The following is a 17,542-nucleotide window of genomic DNA, read 5'->3' as shown; positions in this document are numbered from 1 at the left end:
AAGTCGACCAGCACCTCAACTGTCTCGACGACGTCCACCAAGTCGACCAGCACCTCAACTGTCTCGACGACGTCCACCAAGTCGACGACCAGTACTCTAACCACGACTACAACCAAATCGACGACGACTTCCGCAACCACGACCACGACGCAGACGACGACGACCATCAACCCTACCACGACCGCTCCACCAACGACCACGACCACGACTACAACCACGAGCACTACAACGACGTCGACCACAACTACAGCTGACAACTGCCGTAAGTCTCCCTAAATTACCCAGGAGTAACTCTATCGAATTCTCCAAGTCCCTCCTTCCTGAACTAACGAGGAATCAGCCACCGGTGTCAGTTTCTTGCTCCAAAATAGCGTCGATCTAAATTTCGCCACGCTCGACAGTAACCAGGATATTGGGTTTCTCGTGGATTTTGATACCCTAGACCCCACAGCCGCGTCGCAATTCTCCTTCGACGAGCTCGACGACGGCACTTGTGCCCTTACTTCCGCACAGCTCCCCGGGTATGCAAGCGTGGTCATCGACTACAATGGAGAATTTGTAGAATTCCACTATGTCTATCTCGCCGACACTAGTCCACCAGAGGGTATCACCTATACTCCGCTCAATTGCGTCATCACGCCCTTGAGCCAGTTGGCCTGCAATGTACAGGATCAGGACGTCTTGCAACTGTTTGGCCCCTATCTATCGATTGGTGCCACGTTGGGTGGTGATGCGGCGACCTTCACGTTGATCCCCGTGGGTCTCTAGTGTGGCGAGGAAAGCTGGTCATGGACGCTCCGAGTCGCGACAATATCGATATAGGATGGATCATGGTGTGGGTCTCAAAGTGTGATGCATCGGGGACATTCTTTCAGATGTGAAGGCTGCTACGAGGACATGGACGGAGGAACCATTTATTCTAATTCTTCGACGCCGTAATCGTCAGCTGTATCAAAGTTGACTCATCCCCCTTTTAACTTGGCAAACTTGTCTTGGTGTGCACCTCCGTAAGCACGGTACTCGTAAACGTGGTTGGTTGCTCCTGTTTGATTCAGGGACAGCGCTCGGGGACCAAGAGTCCTGATGCCTTCGAGGGCTGAGCCATGAGATGGGTCTGTCTCGCAAACTCTGCCCAGTATAGTACTCCGTACCTAGCCACTACTCATAATCGTGCCTACCACCCAGTTCAAGGAGCCGCCAGGAAAGGACTTGGTCTGCTTGCAGCCCGTCATCGCATGAGCTGGCTCCCACGCAGTTGTCCCTAATTACCGGAGGGGAAGGGCTGCATTCCTACCTACAGTAGCTATGTACTGCGTCCTGGCAGCATCGGTACGGAGTACGGAGTACTTTCGATTAATTGTCAGAGCCAGTAGATGTGGAGTGTCTGCGGGAATTTCTCCATTAATTACTGATGTTGTACCGCATTTTATGTCTCTCAGTCAACAATCCGTGCGAACGTTACAATTGACGCCACCCGGCCAAAAAGTCAGGTTGAGGCATCGCATGTGCGATGACATCGCCTATACAGGACCGGTGTGCAGTTCATACTGCGCCCTTTGCTATCGTTATCTTGCACAATCCGCGCTGGTGCTCGGGCTGACACGGGCGGCATGGTGTCAGAAGGCTTTGATTCCCCCCGAAGCTCGGCGACACAGATGAAGCATGCTATGCTATGTTATGCTACACTGCCTCCGCCACGCCGGTCCGGAGACCCGATCGCCGCTAACTTGGATATCCTTCAACTTGCTCTCAGGAGGTTCGAGTGACGTTGATTCACGCACGGTCTCGGGCTCCAAATCGACAACGACTTTCAATTACATGGACAGGTCGGCGGAGTGTTGTTCTCTCCAACTCGTCTTGAAATTCGGGTTTTACTGGAACCCAGCAACGCGCGTCGAGCCTCTGCGCCCAGTCAGGACCACTCTTACTACCATTTGACGCATATCCGGTTTAGTGAGGAATATACGGAGTACTGTAGCGAGCTACAGGATTGAGCACTGCATTATTGGAGCTCTGCCTCGTGGTCTGCTGAGCTTTTAAGATCATGAACGCACTCACTATGACTGGCGAACGAGTACAGGAATCAGCCATGTCAGGCGCGCGGTCTTGCGTGGTACAGTACTGTAAGTGCGGATGATGACTTTGGTCAACAATACATTCTCCCAGAAGCTGATCATTCGCGTCCAACCACGTTAAATGATTCACCGTAGAAGCTTTGCCGAGTCAAGAAAGCTTAAGGCACTTTGGGCGTAGCTCGTGGCCTCGTCTCCTGTCCGCCCTTCTGCCTCGTGGGATTTCAGGGGGAAGTCGTCCGGGCACCTACAGTACCTTCCGCTCTCACTTCCACTACGTCTGATAGCCTCTGCTGCGAACAGGGTCGCTATATAGTGGGCTTTCCAGAGACCTGGTGACATGACGACCAGAATAGACAAGGAAGCTGATTTATTGATGACAAGAACACAGCCACAGGTTCAGCTTGACTGAGCAGGGAAGGGTCATGCATGAGTGATTCGCCATGCCGGCACCGTTGATGATCCCGTCTCGAGAGTGTCAAGCGATTGGTGCATGTCGCCATGGGATCATCACCTCTCACCCGTACGTACTCGGCCTGGCACCATGCGATGATTCCTAGGTACGTCCGTCGAGGCCGCAAGAGCAAATAAGGCGGCAAGCAAGCATTCGACAACCCTTCTGCACGAAGGAGTCAGAGACACCAGGATCCCGGATGACGACCTCGTGACCACCTTCTCGGAGCCCTTGTTCTGGCAATGGGCCTATGACTAGACTCGAGACTTGCATACGGATGTCTGTAACCATGCGACGCCCGGCGACACGTTAGTCGAGAGGGATATGTGACAAAGTGCCTGACTAACGTAGTTTCCACTTGCGTCCACTTACGTCCACCCACGCTCGCTCACGCCCGCTCACCAAGGCAACACCACCCCATCATATCGCCACAACCGCACCTCATCCTCGACCTTAGCCCCATCCACAATCCTCATCATCCCCTCAATACTCTCCGCAGGCGGGATGGTGCCCAGCCCGATCCGTTTGGCGAGGGGCTCGACCGTCTCCGTGGCCACGACCCCCGGGTGCATGGGGAACGCCACGATCCCGTTCTTGCGCTCCTCATACGCGACATGCCTTAGGAACATGTTCAGCGCGGCCTTGGAGATGGCATACGCGGACGATTGACCGGGTAAGTCCTCCACCATGCCCAACGAGCCGTACTGCGTGCTGATGGCCACGAATTTGGGCGTGCCGCCTTGTGCCACACTCTCGAGCATCAAAGGGCGCAGCGCCTTGAAGAGGGCCACGTTGTTGAGCAGGTTGACGTCGAGAAAGCGCTGGTATTCCGACATGGGCGAGTCGGCGATGCTGGTTTCGTGGCCGATGATGCCTAGGTAGTCGCGAAAAGAGGGGTCTTGTCAGTCGCGATGCGGGATACGTATCCCAGGTATGAGACTCACCCGCGTTGGCAATCACGACGTCCACTTTGCCCGCGACTTTCCTGACCAGCTCCGCGGCCTGGAGCGCCTCCTCCACGGCCTCGGGCTGCTTGGTGATCTTGACGAGATGCACGTTGCCTTTATCGGTCAGGGCCTTTAACTTTGCCGAGTCGGGGTTTCGGGAGGTCGCGAAGACGATGGCTCCAGGCCGGTCGCGGAGCTGGCGCACGAACTCAAAGCCTATGCCCTGGAGATGATCACGGGGTATATGTTAGTAGTCAGTTGGTCAGAGGGGATGATAACGAACGTCAACAATCGTCTGGCACTGCTGGGGTGAAGTGGTAATCGTTGACGCTGGCGAACTGTGCATGCCTGTACGGAAGTATCAAGCGGACACGGCGACATGTGGACGTGCTGTAACGTACCTGCGTCGTCCCCGTCACGAAGTAGACGGTTTGATTTTGATTCGACATTGTGGGCGTTGAGCTGTGCCGCGCCGCCACTGACCTCCGAGATGGATGTTTATGGAGATGGCGATGGAGATCCAAGTAGAGATTCGGTGGTGACAGACTCTAGATGGAGAATGGCGGTGGTGGCAGTTCAACGTCAGTCGGTAGGTGATGGGCAGGTATGCCAGCAGAGAACACCCAGATGGCGAGGACGTTACCGATACATATGCGGTCTGGTGATTGATTGATTGATTGATTGCTTGATTGATTGATTGACGGGGCTCAAAGCTGCTTCCTTCGTCCTCGGAGCTCAAGTTGGCCCATGGTCCTAGTCTTAGTCTTAGTATGAAGTATTTGTAGCCCTGCGTGCTCTCGGTACCCCGCATTTGAATCTCGTATTTCTGCTCGCACGCATGACTAACTTCGTACATCGAGGTGGAGGTGGAGATGGGTATGAAAGAAGAAAAGCATCCCCCGCTGCTAGACTCCGGAGTGCGTCCAAGTTGGGTTGTTGTTCGCTGCTACGCTGGTACGAGCTGCTGTGCGCTCTATTAAGTGCAAGAGGACCGAGCATGGCGAAAGAGTGGAAAAAAGGGGTAAGGCTGAAGGGTAGTGTGGCGGTGGCAGTGGGCAGCTCCACCTGTGTTAAGTACACGAAGCTACCGCCAACTGACGGGCTGCCATTCATAGAGTACAATAGAATTATCCACTAGAAATTGGGTGCCCAGATGATCTTGCAGTCTTATAAGCTCGTCTGTTGCACGCAGTCTTCTACCACCCTTTTGTCCTCGACGCCTCGCTTCTCTGGTTGATTGATTGATCGATCGATCTTTCGAGCCCGCCGCCCTCGTAGTCTTACCAACACACACGCCGGGTAGAGCCTGGTCTTCACATTTACAGTCTTGATGTCATATCATCCCAGGCAAGCCGGTCCGTCGCGCCGATGTCTAGTCACTCACAAGAGTTTCTTCTGTATCCGGTACTTCTCAGGCCTTGGCGGTCGAGTATTTCCATCCCTGAAAGTCATTCTCCAGGCTGCGATTCAAGGTGTTGACATATTCGACCATGCCACCGGACCTGCAGGCCGTTAGTCATTATCACCCAAGAGTCCATCGATCAAAGCATCATTCACATACCAGTTCAGAGGCTCGACCTTTCGCCCTGGGATGTTGGCACCTTGGTACCAGCTCTTTGCCAGGGGGAACAGCGAGGCATCCCACTTCTCGGCCAACCGCTTCCCCCAGTCGTCTTCGCTTTCCTTTGTGGGTTCTAGCCTCGTAATGTCCTTTTCCTTGATCAGTTTGAACACCTTCTCCACCCACTCGGCTTGGAACTGCGTGCAGCTGGGCCCGGAGCTGAAGGCGGTCGGTGCTTGAGGGCCGTACAGGAAGAACATCTGCGAATCTCGGGTCAGTGCATATGTGGCACAAGAAAATGGGCGCACTCACGTTGGGGAACTCGGGCAAGGCGATACCCATTGACGTTTTTGTACCGTCTTTCCAGTGGTCGGCGACGGTGCCGCCTTTGGTGCCTTGAATGTTGAGTTGAGCCAGCGAACCCGTCACGGAATCGAAGCCGGTGGCGAGGATGATGACGTCCACCTCAACGAGACCCTGCTTGGTTCTGATGCCGGTGGCCGTGACTTCCTCGATCGGGTTTTCGTTGACGTCGATGAGCTTGACGTTGGGCTGGTCGACCACTTCATAGAACCTCTGCTCCAGTGACGGCCGTTTGGTGCCCCATGGATGTGGTGGGACCTCTGGGGCCAAGAGTCGTTGCTTTTCAGGGTCCGTCAGACGCTTCAAGACCTGCTTGCGCCAGAAGTCGTAGGCCTCCTTGTTGGCCTTGAGATCGAAAAGCATGTCCTTGTAGGTGGCGAGCCAGAACATGAAGCCGCCCTCCTCGACCATGAGCTTGTGGTACATCTTCTCTCGCTCTTCGGGCGTGTCGTCAAAGGTGTTCTTCTCCAAGAAGTCGTACGTGAAGCCGGCAAAGGTGTGGCGGGTTTTTTCCATCTGCTCCTCGTACCATCCGTTCTTCTTCTTCTCGTCTTCCTCCTTGGGGTCGAGCTGGCGTTGGTTCATGGGCAGACACAAATTGGGCGTTCGGAGGTATACTGTCAACTCCTTCACCACGGGGCCAATCTCTTGAATGATCTGGATGCCGGAGGCTCCGGTGCCGACCTCGGCAACGCGCTTTCCCTTGAGGTTGACTCCATGCTGAGGCCAGACGGCCGAGTGATAGATGTCACCCTTGAAGTTTCCGAGACCCGCAAAGGGCGGAGTATACCGTTTGCTGGCAAAGCCAATGCAGGGGATGAACCATCGAGCGTAGATCTCGGTGCCGTCAGCACACTCGACCAGCCATTGCTGGCGACTCTCGTCGAAGACGGCGCTCTCAACCTGCTTGTTGAAGGACGTATAATCTTTTACGTTCCATTTCTTTTGGACGTACTCGAAGTATTCCCGCAGCTCCTGCCACCCTGGATATCGGTCCTTGAAGGTGAAGTCTTCCCACAGCTCCTTGTCGAAGAGTTGGTAGATGGGAGAGTCCGTGTCGACGCGCGCCCCAGGATAGCAGTTCCAATACCAGATCCCGCCAGCTGCGCCACCCTTCTCGAAGATGCGAACCTTGTAGTCCAGCTTGCGTAGACTGGTCACAACAGTTAGATTGGAGCTCATGGCCAACGATCGCGACCCATACTAACCGATTCAGCAGCGTGAAGGAGGCGAAGCCTGCTCCCACGAGTAGGACATCAACTTCCTCAATTTGATGAGAGCCCATAGTGCCAACAGTCTAGAGGCGGAGGAGGTTTCTCAATTCTGTGTGAGAGACGCAGGATGAAAGGCAAACGCAGGTATGAGGTTGGACCGCGAGCTGGACACGGGCGATCCGCGAGGATTTTATCTGTGTGTTTCCATACCCCGCGACCCCGGGCTGACCTCCGGACGGAGGATGATTATGTCGATCCGCATCTTCCACCGACTGGGCAGGGAGCCGATGAGGGGTTGAAAGCGGGCCAAGGGGAACCTAGATATTGACACTTTGTGACGCCCAATGATCCCCGTACTTTGCAGGTGAGGATGACAACATCTGGGCTGGACGGAAGACGCCCGCGAGCGGTGGTTCGCAGGGACAGATAGGGAAGTAGTTCTGACTCGAACGCGTCTGTCGACGGGATCCGGTGCATGTGAATGGTCAGGATGGGAATCAAGGATGACGGAGACTGCGAGCGTCAGTGCAAGTGTGGGGAAATGGTACTCGTACTTGTCCCAGCCCCGGTGGCGACTCGCGCCACCGTCGTGGAGAGGGACGGAGGAGGGACGGCATGGACCACTCCCTCGGCGCACTCGGTGTAATGGTAGCGAGGAGGAACCGCACGCCTTCAGCATACGCGATGACCAGTTTTCGAGATCATCGCCCCGAGTCTAGAGTGCGTCTCGGAAGGACGAGGTGGGCGTCATTGATGGTGAGATTCCCCGCAAGTTTCACCGCGGCCTCAGGCGCCTTTTGGTCTACAGTAGTGCGACAATCTACTGTGTAGCTGCTACTGATCACCCTCTTTTTTGAGAACGATGTCGTCTCTGGAGACGTTTGATTGCGTGACATTCTCCCTCGTATCCAGCCAAACAAGATCCAAAACAAGACTTCTGGCTTCGTATTCCTCCGCAGTCTAATGGAAGCCACCAAACAGATCAGCCCAGCTCCGCATCCGAGGCCTCTGAGAAAGGATTCTCACGCCTGATTCGAGTCTCATGCACGCGCAGGACGACATCCAGTGTATGAGATCGTCGAAGCCCTGCAAGCCGTTCGAGGTAAGACTCGGGGAAATGGACATTCCGAATTAAGACGTCAATGTGTAGACATGGACCGAGGTTGGCGTCGCCCTCCACGACTGTGCATATGTGGTATACCCAAAAGGGTATCCCGAAGCCTTCTCAAACGCCGAATTGTCTCCAGAGCTTTCGGGCGCGGGGATTCTGACTGCTGAGATACACACCCCAGCATAGTTTGCCTCGATCCTCTGCAGTTTGACCAAGACCATTATTCCCCATACTCGTACTGTGGTACGGTCCGTTCTTGGCCGAGTGAGCCTCATTAGGCCCGACTAATTACTGTGCCAAATTCATTACCCATTAACTTCGAGACATGGTCCTTTCGCTGTTGTCAGATTGATCCTCTCCCTGCTGCGTCTCATGCAGACCGGTGGTATACTCCTTCCCCTTCTCCGTTTGTTTCGTCTTCGCTTCAGAGCTCAGACTTTCTTCAAGCCGTTGGAAGAACCGTTCCAGCAACCATTCGGCTTCTTCCTTGTCGCCCATGAGCGGACTCTGCGCCCCTACCCAGCTCCACTTGGTGATCTGGACATCATCGTCCTCGCCCCCTCTTCCGCCGGTGTAGGCGCCTCCTTGCCTACCCATATCACCCCGTCGTTGCTCATCGGCTCCCGCGTTGCCACCCGCTTGGTTATTGTTCTCCTCGACTTGATTGGCTTCTCTTTCCTCTTCGGCATGAGTTGGCGCTTTCCTGTGGTATGTCGCGTCATCTTCATTCTCTCCGAGCAGTTTCAGGAAGTACTGCCACTCGTCGTAGCTGTACTTCTTTGGTGTTGCCGCTTGTGCATCGGCGTACACTCTTCGAAGTTGAGAGATCAAGACATGGCGGTAATGATGCTCATCCTGTTCCCATTTTTCGCCTTTGTTCCTAGCGTCGTCCTCGTCCTTCTTCTCAGTCTCCTCAAAGTCCGCAGCCAGACGATCTTCCGTCTTCCGGTCCTTTTCAGGCTGCCTTTGCTTTCTTTGACTGTTACCGAATACCCTGGCCAAACCAGGATGCATTTCACGGAAACCCGACCCCTCGTTTTCGTTGTCAGCTGATTTCTCTATATCTCCGGCTGTTTTTCGAAGATCTAGTTGCCCGAGGGTCACTCTGTATACGCCGTGCTTGAGACGATTGCTCAAGGTGTCCTCGTCGCTGGGTAGCACAGTGATCTCACCGAGCCAGATTGTGACATCCTTCACAGCTTTGATAACTGTATCTCCCATGTCGGAGATCAAGATCGTGAGCGTCGGGACCGCCAATAAGGACCAAAAGACGAAGAATGGTTTGCCGCTGTTGCTCATCGGCTGGAAATCTCCATATCCAATGGTCAACAATGTGGTGTACGAGAAGTACAGGGATTCGAAATAGCTCCATCCTTGGTTCTTTTCGGCGTGTTCGAAGACCAGGGCCCCAATTGTCCACTGTCTCCCAGTCAGCTTCAGATTCGATGGGCACGCTCTAGCGGACCTACCAGGAATGCAAACGCAAACGTCGACACTCCCAGACTTATATACTTGCGCTCCGTGGCTGCCCATGCCTGGACTTTGCGCATGGCTTCAAACTCGGCCTGTCTCCTCTCCAGCTCAGACATCTCGCCTTCGCCTGGATCCACCGTCAATGCTTTGGTGGTATCCTTCTCCAAGCCCATTGCACCCTTTCTCCTCAAAAGGCGCTTTTCCTTGCTGATCTTTTGAATCTCGTTGAGCAGTCTCACCCTTGTCTTTTCTGTCAATCGCGCCGCCATTTTCTTCTTCCCTCTCTCTAAAATCAGACTTCGAATACTCCCGACCACCAACCCTAGGATGATAATTCCGGCCATCGCGAAAGGAAACAATAGGCCTCTGCCCAGATGCGTGCTCGGCGTGTATTCGCCGCCGATTCCAATTGTCAGACTCGTGAAATCCGCCCAGTACACCGCATCCAAGAACTTCCAACCCTCAATGTGCGAATAAATCAACGCACCGAGCAATAAGTATACCAAGAAAGCTATTGTCTGCAACATCAACGTCCTCTGCGCAACCGTTAATTTGAATTCTTTCGAGAAGTGTCCCCTGTAAGCTCCGTACACTGTCACACACATCAAATAGGATATGATCTGGTAAAGGCCAGCGGCAAAGATGGCGTAGTAGTATGCTTGCGTCAAGGCTTGGCCTTTGATGCCTTTGTGGAACGATTCAGAGCTTGAAGCGTATGTGATCAAGCCGATCAACAGAACTGAGGCAATCCAAAAGCCAAGAATCGTGACCGGCTGGGACACTTTAAATGGTACGCGACGGCCCATGTTTAGCAGAAGTGCCGCATTTGCAATAAGTGCCATGGTTAGGGAGACGGCATTGACGGCGATGAGCCTGGCAGAGTTGCTCGTCAGCATATATGCTTCTTGTTTGCCGTCTCCGTTCACCTCGTTGTTACGTGACACCACCACTGTCTTGCTTCGCTCCTCCTCGGCTCCGACACATCGGAACTGGTTGCACCTACCAAGGTGGATCCCTGATGTCAATGCCATGCTCTTCTGTGCCTCCAGGCGGGATCTTGACCCTCCAATTCTCTACCAACGCACAGATACTGAATGCGTTTGCCATCGGTCCGAAAGTACCTGCGAGAAGCGGTATGCCTGTACTCGCGTACCACCATCGCGCTGGCATGAGGAAGTTTCTTTCTTGTTCTTCTTCGGACATTTTGTCGTAGGTATCCTCCAGCGTCTCAGGGGAGTCCTCGTTGAAGTAGGGGTTTTGACCCGCATTTTCAGATGTCTGGGCATTGTGGTGTGCAGAAGGAGGATTGTCTTCGATGTGTTCTTTAAGCACCGCGGACGCGTCCGAGATGGGTTCGTCGAGCCCAGGGTCGTTCATGTCGAGAAGTAGGAGAGGTGTACCCGAGCAGGGCCAGGAGAGTGAGGTGAGAAGGTGCTGATGACCGCGAGAGATATACAAAGAGAGGCAACAGTCTCAAGGTCTCCTTGTCTGTGTGATCATGATCCTAGTGGTGTACCTGCTTTACAATATTCAAGGGATGCATGTAGGCCCAAGTGAAAACTGCAGCCTTCTCATGGCCGTTATGGAAGGCATGGGATATTGCAGAGGGTCGAGACTGAATGTTTGCCTTGGTGGATATGCAAGTTGCATTCTAGTCAGCATGCATTTCCTTGAAATAGCGATCCTGGATGGATAAAGTTCTCGATTTGGGGAATCACTATGGCACCCACAAGGAATGAGAACCGTGAAGTGACGTATGCTAGTTAAAAGGGCAGCGCCCACACGCCTGGGTGACGCCCACTCAAAGCCCACCAATGTAACCGCAAGCAAGGCCGCTACCAGGTGGTCGGGTGGTCGGGTGTTTCGGTGGTGGCCCCAGGGAAGCCAATCAAGCTCTGAAGGGCCCCCCAAAGCCCCGAGATCTTGGCTATCTTAGTGTCTTGCTAACCCGAGTTTGCCTGCATAAGCACCGGAAGGTGCTCGCTCGTGCCTCAAACGGACGTCTTGCATATTGGGTGCAGCCACCACATCTACTCCGTACCTCGTATCAGCATTGATGACGTTGGGAGACGGCGTGATAGTGCCAACCTCACCAGTGACACTCGTCCTGGAAGTTTAAAGCCAAGGAGCCGGTGTCAGACAACCGTCCGCTTCCCCGGGCTCCTGGCCAGAAACTCGACGCATTCGATTTCACGAACGCGAATGTTAATCAGGCGATCACCAGCCGTCTCTTTTTGGCCAAGTGCGCATGTCGCAGCACGGCAACTCCCCACGTCTGCCGCCATGCTTCTAGGAGCTCTTCATCAAAGAAGAACTTCTGCACGGCCTTTTTCACCCACTTCCAGTTCCTGGCGGAAGACGAATCTTGGATGATCTTGTCAAGGAGTACATCTCGAGGTCTTTGCGGTTGATCACTGTTGCAGCTTTCACCTGCCGATGATGCAGGACTGGCAACGTCTCCTTCGACCGGATGGGGAGGTCCTGCTATAACCAGTGCCAACCACATGGTGCATTCAACCGGCAACGACTGCAGATCGTGTCGATACAACATTTCCGAGAGCGTTTCAATCATCCGTCTGTGAACGGGGTTCTGCTGCTTGGTCTTGTTGATAGTCTCGGTTGTCAAAGTCGCAATGGCAGCGCAAATCGCCCTTTCCATTACACCGAGTCCCTGGAGAGGGACCAACTCGAGACACCTGTGAGTCTGCCTCAGATACGTGCCATTGGATTCTCCTAGCGGTAGAACATTCTTCTTTCGGCCAAGTTGCATTTGCTCAATCCATTGTGACACGCTTGATAAGAGCGCAATTATCTGAAGACTGAGTGTGGCTGACAGGACAAGCTCACGGAACCCATCAGGAAGTTGCGCGATCGTGACGCAGAGCTCCGGAGGAAACGGATGTTCCGGGTATTCGAGTTTGATATGAGTTTCAGTTGTCGCAATGCTGAGTTTCCTGTTTTCGTGGTAGGCCCAGAGAGACTCCAGCCTGTTGAGCAAAGTCAGCCATTGTAATGGAGGGGATACCGGTCGTTCAAACAAAGCTCGAAGCGGAGATAGGAGTTACTTACCCAGTGATGGAATTCTTGATGAAGCCATCCCAGCCTAACGAGTCTACCCCTCCTCGCATGTCGACCAGGTGCCGGAGCCCTGTTAGGTGCGTCTCGAAGGACCGGAAGTCACCATAAATCAACTAGGTAAGCATCAGCATGGATGTCACATCATGGTCCAGGCACGTACTGCGATTCCTAACAATGCCATCACAGAGAGGATGGCGGCATCGTCATCACAGGTTGAGCTCTTGGCCATTTTCAGGCGCAGTGCTTCAATGCCTTTGCCATAGTGAACCAAGACTTCTCGTGCGGGTTCCCGAGCGTTGCCCTGCCGGGCATCGAAAGACGCTCGAGAAAGAGCGACCATCAGCTCGAACATCGAAGCGTTCTCCAACGCAAGCCCGAAGTACTTTCGTGAGAGCGGTAAGCTATCTGCTTGTTGGAGGTGGTCCTTCCTAGGGTTAATGTGGACAGGAGCATAATGCTGGAGGAAATAATCCACCGCCGAGAGGACGGTGCCGTCTGCAGATATCGGAAACGCGCAGAAAGGATCGCCGCGAAGCCCGCCAGACGTGACTGTTGATCTTGGGGATATCACGATAGCGGTTCTTGTAAGCTGGGCGCCCAGTCCAGCCTCGGTCGTGGTGACCACGGGAACAAGGCTACGTCTTGCATCAGCGTCGTGGTTTCGAGGTGGTATGGGAACATGATCACGGCGTTTGCCGATATTTGCTTTTGCTCTCCTGATAGCCTGGTTGTGTAGTCGATTGCGTTGTCTGGGATTTGTGGGATTTACGGCTACCGGGAAAGGTTGAACGTCTTTCCCAAGTTCAGTCGTATGGGGATCTGTTGACTGCATGTGAGAAGAGAAAAGGCACTGGACGCTCAATGTCCTCATGAGTGGCAATCAACTCGTCCATAGCGCCCACCGCTGGTAATAGAAAAGTGTGGACTGTGAAGTGATGGAGAATACCTCAAGGAGTGAGCTGGAGCGACCAGGCGAGTGGCCGTCTTAGAAGCCGGTGAAAGCTGAAGGAGGCAGGTGAAGCCGATCTTTGTCAGCTTCTGGCCTGGGGGTTTAGCGAGGTTCGTCTTGGTACTCCGGACTCTTATTCGAATGGGGGAAGATCCTATGAATGCAAGATGTCTCTGAAGGCTATAGTACTCTGTACGAGGTAGAGTTTGGATCAGAGCACGTTTGGCGGTCTCTTGCTCAAGTTCCACTGTAAGGGCTGAACCGGTGAGGTCTCAAACCGACTCTCTTGGAGAATGGAGTTCAAGCTAGGCTTTAAGCCGGATCGTCAATACCAAATATAGAATGATCGGCTTCTGGTTCGGTGCTTGGGCAGATGCCATCGCAGAGGGCAAGCAAACATGATAACCATCAAGCCACATGGGCAACACAGCAACAGCGCCCGCACATTGATAGGAGTGGCTGGAGAGTACCGTAACAGCCGACCAAAGTAAGAAGCGCCTACTGTGGTGGACTCGGGCACAATGAGTAACAATATTTGTGAGCCTGCTAAAATTGAGTCTGTCGTAAAGTACTCGATTGTGCGATTGTGTCTGAGTTACTCCGTACATAGGAAGTTTCAGGGCTCTTCGAATGTTAGCTACTCCGTCCTCCGTACTGTGCACAGAACAGCAGGTGGGAGGCTACGGCTCGGAAGATCAATAATCCAGGAAGCGAGCTCAAGTGCAGCTCATCTTGCGTCAAATTGCGCGGTAGTGTTTGAGCCATGGTGGCCTACACAGTACGTCGTTGCAACCGGCGGTCAGATCTACCTCGTACTGTGCACAGACAACGAGGAATACTCCGCAGCCTGTGTGTGGATGGTGTTCCGTGCTCGAGGACTCAATGCTCGCCTCCAGATATAAAACGAGGCTGGAGTCGAACTCTAGATTCGATCCGGGAGAGTTATATTGGATGCCAAGCGAACGTGTTTTAATGGTGGGCTGCTATCTCCAGTGTGGCGGGCTGTTTCGTTGCCCTGTAACAACTGCGGTTAGCCGCGTTAAACAGCCCTTCCCTGACGCCCTCATGGCTCGAATCGGCAGAAATCACGGAGCTGGGTTCCAGAAGATCCGCCGCACACAAGCCAATGTCCACCCCGAACTCCACCCCAAAGTCCTTAGCTTAAGCGGGATTGTGGGCTGGCTAAGAGACATGCAGCTGCACCTGCCCGGTTTCTCGTCAAAGGTGATGCGACGACTGCGCCTCATCGCTTGCTCTGTCCAACACCTGCCTCTTTCCCACCTTTATTGATTAGCCGGTATCTCACTAGCATCCTGACATTTTCGTGCTGGATACAGTAGTAAATGGTGGCATGGTGACTCCTTCCCTTCGCTGCACCACCGATCACCTGCGACGTCCACCTCGATGCCCGCCCCCGGACTCACTCGTCCTTGCGCCTTTGCGCCGCCGCCGACCAACTAAACGAGACGGACCGCGACAGCTGAGTCCACGATGCTCAGGCCCGCGACCCCTCTGACCGTTCTGCTTTTTATCTCTTTCGTTTTCCTCCTGCTGTCGGTCCTGTCGACTCCCGTCATCCACGCAATCCCCATCGCAACTTATCAAGGAGTCAATTTTGGCGTCTTCGGCTATTGTACGCCGTCAGAGTGCAGTGGCATCAGAGTGGGATATACTACGGGTAACCCTCCTGTGACTGAGATGCCAAATTATTCCATTGACCATTGGTAGACGGCCTCTTCCCACAAGGAGACACAGACTTCAACCTGCCGTCTAGTGCCCGACACTCCCTCTCCTCCCTCCTCATAGTCCATCCTGTCGCAGCATTTCTGAACCTGGTCTGCCTTGCTCTCGCCGCTGCGGCTCACCTACACTCACCCTCGCACTCCGCACGTTATCTCCTGGGACTTCTCATTCTCCTGCTACCGACTTTGCTTGTCACGCTGCTGGCTTTTCTAGTCGACATACTGCTGTTTGTACCGCATCTGCAATGGGCAGGATGGATTGTTCTCGCGTCCACTATCATCATAGCAGCTTCCGGCGTCGTCACATGTGCCATGCGAAGAACACTAGTGTCTCGGAAAGCCCGCAAGAAGAGGATCGCTGAAAATGCCGAGATGAGTGGAGAGAACTTCTACAATCGACAAACGCAGGAGGCCAAGGGCCTTGCCCAGACATTTACGAATGAGCCTACAATGCCCGTGGTGAATGGGGCTCCCGGAGCAGATAGGCTACCCACATTCGCGACCTTCAATGCAAGCCAGAAGTCAGACGAAGAGCGACAACCGCTGAGGGCGCAGGCACTGTCTAACGAAACAACCCTGACCCCTTCTACCCGCGATGGCGCTTCCGACAGATACTATGGCGGACCTCCATCGCGTTCCAGTAGCCAGCCACCGCAGTTCCGACCGCAAGACCGCTTCGGCAATCCTCCGCCGCCCATGCCTGGTTCGGATGGCGCGGTGATGCCTATGCAAGGCAGAAGGTCAGGCGATGAGCCGACTCCTCCCAGCCCATATCGCGACAGGAGCGCTCCTCCGCCTGGCAGCCATCGTTATCCACCACGTGGGAGAGGCGCTTACCAGTCTCGTGGTGGCTATCCGCCACGAGGAGGGTTTGGCCCGAGAGGTCCCCCTCCGCCGCAAGGCTATCCTGGAAGAGGTGGATTCTCATCAGATATGAGAGGAGGATATAATGGGCGTGGTAGAGGCGGATATACCCCCCCAGTCACTGTGGGCACGGTGGGCGCGGGCATGGCGGCCGGAGCTATGATGGTTGGTGGCCCAAGACGCCCTCCGCCTGGATATCCGCCAAACGGACCGGATGGCGAGAGGATCACTCCGCCAGAGGAGTTTCCTGTGGCCATGGGTCCACCCTTGCCGGTAGACGCATCTCAACAATATATTGACGACAACGAGAGGCGGTTCGATGCGAGAAGCCCCTCAATCTATACTCAACCAGACGAAGGGCCGTATGGTGCTAGAGCACAATCTCCAGCAAGAGAAAGAGCGTCGCCGTACGGAAGTCGTGTCCATTCACCATCTGGCACAATCCGCAGACCTTCACCACCTCCAGCCGTGCCTCCATTGCCTGTAAATCAAGCCTATGAACTCGCGGCTACTCCGACGGGAGAATGGAATCCTCGGCGGTCACAGAGTCAAGATCCGTAAGTCGAATGTTGCCTGCGACTAGTTTAGATGCTGACAGACTAGGTACATGCCGCCTCGCGCCAACTGGAACGGAACCGCAACCGACAATATGGGGCAACCAAGGTCACCTAGAGGATATGGTCCATCAGCCGGCGACGTAGGGGCCCACAGCAATCCACTGCATAGGCCGCGAGCGACCTCAGGTGGCAGTGACATCTATTACGAGGACGTTGATCCACGATTTGCTTCTGACCCGGCACCTCCCGTACCGCCCCTGCCACAAAATACAGAAGTGCACAATGGACATCCTGCACCTCCCGCACTTCTGGTGCCTGGGCCCACTGGCCAGAATCGACCGGAAGCATACGGCGAAATTCCTCATACGAATTCTTACGAGGAGTTGCCCGGCGCCCGGTCGCCAGCGGAAAGCGAGGCAAGCAACTTCACATCCGTTAGTCAACGGGGGGTCAATCCTAACTGGAGACCCGGCAACATGGGGGAGTTCAGCTCCTTGGGGCCGATGAGGAGGCGAGATAACCAGATGCGACAGGACGCGCTGCTTGCCGGGAATCCGGACTTCGAACTGCCAGGAGTGATGGCCCCTTCACGGCTACCAATGCGTGGCCGCGGTGGGCCTGGCATGAGAGGCGGTATAATGGGTGGAAGAGGAGCGCCTCGCATTCCGCCTGCCAGTGCCGTTGGCACAGGAATTGATGGTCCATATCCCAGTCCATTGGGCCAACCTATGCCTGGTGGACCAATGGGGCCTCCTCCCTCTGGGCCAAGCCCGGGTCCTGGCATGGGTGGATTGAGGGAGATTTGAAGCATACAAAAGACCAAACGTCTTGAGTTACGTCTAGTACAGTACAGTCTAGTAATGTCTGATACGACGCGCCCGTTGGTGCAATTCAATGTGAAGCAATGATTGATGGACTCGATGACAACTCTTTTCCTCTCTCTGTCTGTAATTTCGGTACTGCGGTACCTTCGACGTCAGTCGTGCATCTAAGATATTTGGAAGCTACCTCTTGCGCCCCTACCTAGGTAGTTCTCTTTGTTACGGTCACAGGTACAGCTCTTCAACGGGCCGAGCACCCGCCCTCAACAGCTGAGTGTTGAGTGTTCTATGACAACATTAGGATACTAGACTACATAAATCCTCGCTTGAACGCTA

General features: G+C 54.3%; 6 protein-coding genes across 6 annotated transcripts; 2 read left to right on the top strand and 4 right to left on the bottom strand.

Moving 5' to 3' along the window:
* Positions 1–11: 11 nt before the first annotated feature.
* A1O7_00618 (uncharacterized protein) lies at positions 12–768 on the top strand (the record flags this gene model as incomplete). The annotated part of the gene is made up of 2 exons (XM_007754659.1): positions 12–262; positions 341–768. Coding segments are annotated over 2 exons (679 nt in total), but the record flags the coding sequence as incomplete, so codon positions are not given.
* A 2,156-nt stretch (positions 769–2,924) lies between these two features.
* A1O7_00617 (uncharacterized protein) lies at positions 2,925–3,922 on the bottom strand (the record flags this gene model as incomplete). The annotated part of the gene is made up of 3 exons (XM_007754658.1): positions 2,925–3,400; positions 3,471–3,696; positions 3,875–3,922. 3 exons carry the CDS (start codon positions 3,920–3,922, stop codon positions 2,925–2,927), a joined length of 750 nt encoding a protein of 249 aa, XP_007752848.1.
* Positions 3,923–4,884: 962 nt separating this feature from the next.
* Positions 4,885–6,682, bottom strand: A1O7_00616 (uncharacterized protein; the record flags this gene model as incomplete). Its single annotated transcript, XM_007754657.1, has 4 exons — positions 4,885–4,975; positions 5,035–5,294; positions 5,347–6,550; positions 6,606–6,682. 4 exons carry the CDS (start codon positions 6,680–6,682, stop codon positions 4,885–4,887), a joined length of 1,632 nt encoding a protein of 543 aa, XP_007752847.1.
* A 1,352-nt stretch (positions 6,683–8,034) lies between these two features.
* Positions 8,035–10,572, bottom strand: A1O7_00615 (uncharacterized protein; the record flags this gene model as incomplete). The annotated part of the gene is made up of 3 exons (XM_007754656.1): positions 8,035–9,141; positions 9,192–10,068; positions 10,199–10,572. 3 exons carry the CDS (start codon positions 10,570–10,572, stop codon positions 8,035–8,037), a joined length of 2,358 nt encoding a protein of 785 aa, XP_007752846.1.
* An 832-nt stretch (positions 10,573–11,404) lies between these two features.
* Positions 11,405–13,105, bottom strand: A1O7_00614 (uncharacterized protein; the record flags this gene model as incomplete). Its single annotated transcript, XM_007754655.1, has 3 exons — positions 11,405–12,182; positions 12,265–12,386; positions 12,434–13,105. The coding sequence occupies 3 exons, from the start codon at positions 13,103–13,105 to the stop codon at positions 11,405–11,407; spliced, it is 1,572 nt and encodes a 523-aa protein (XP_007752845.1).
* Positions 13,106–14,713: 1,608 nt separating this feature from the next.
* Positions 14,714–17,191, top strand: A1O7_00613 (uncharacterized protein; the record flags this gene model as incomplete). Its single annotated transcript, XM_007754654.1, has 3 exons — positions 14,714–14,900; positions 14,951–16,385; positions 16,432–17,191. The coding sequence occupies 3 exons, from the start codon at positions 14,714–14,716 to the stop codon at positions 17,189–17,191; spliced, it is 2,382 nt and encodes a 793-aa protein (XP_007752844.1).
* Between the last annotated feature and the right edge of the window lie 351 nt (positions 17,192–17,542).

Source organism: Cladophialophora yegresii, assembly GCF_000585515.1.
Source record: "Cladophialophora yegresii CBS 114405 chromosome Unknown aczIN-supercont1.1, whole genome shotgun sequence".
In the NCBI taxonomy this organism is placed as follows: Eukaryota; Fungi; Ascomycota; class Eurotiomycetes; order Chaetothyriales; family Herpotrichiellaceae; genus Cladophialophora; species Cladophialophora yegresii.
This window is presented reverse-complemented; position numbering and strand designations above follow the sequence as displayed.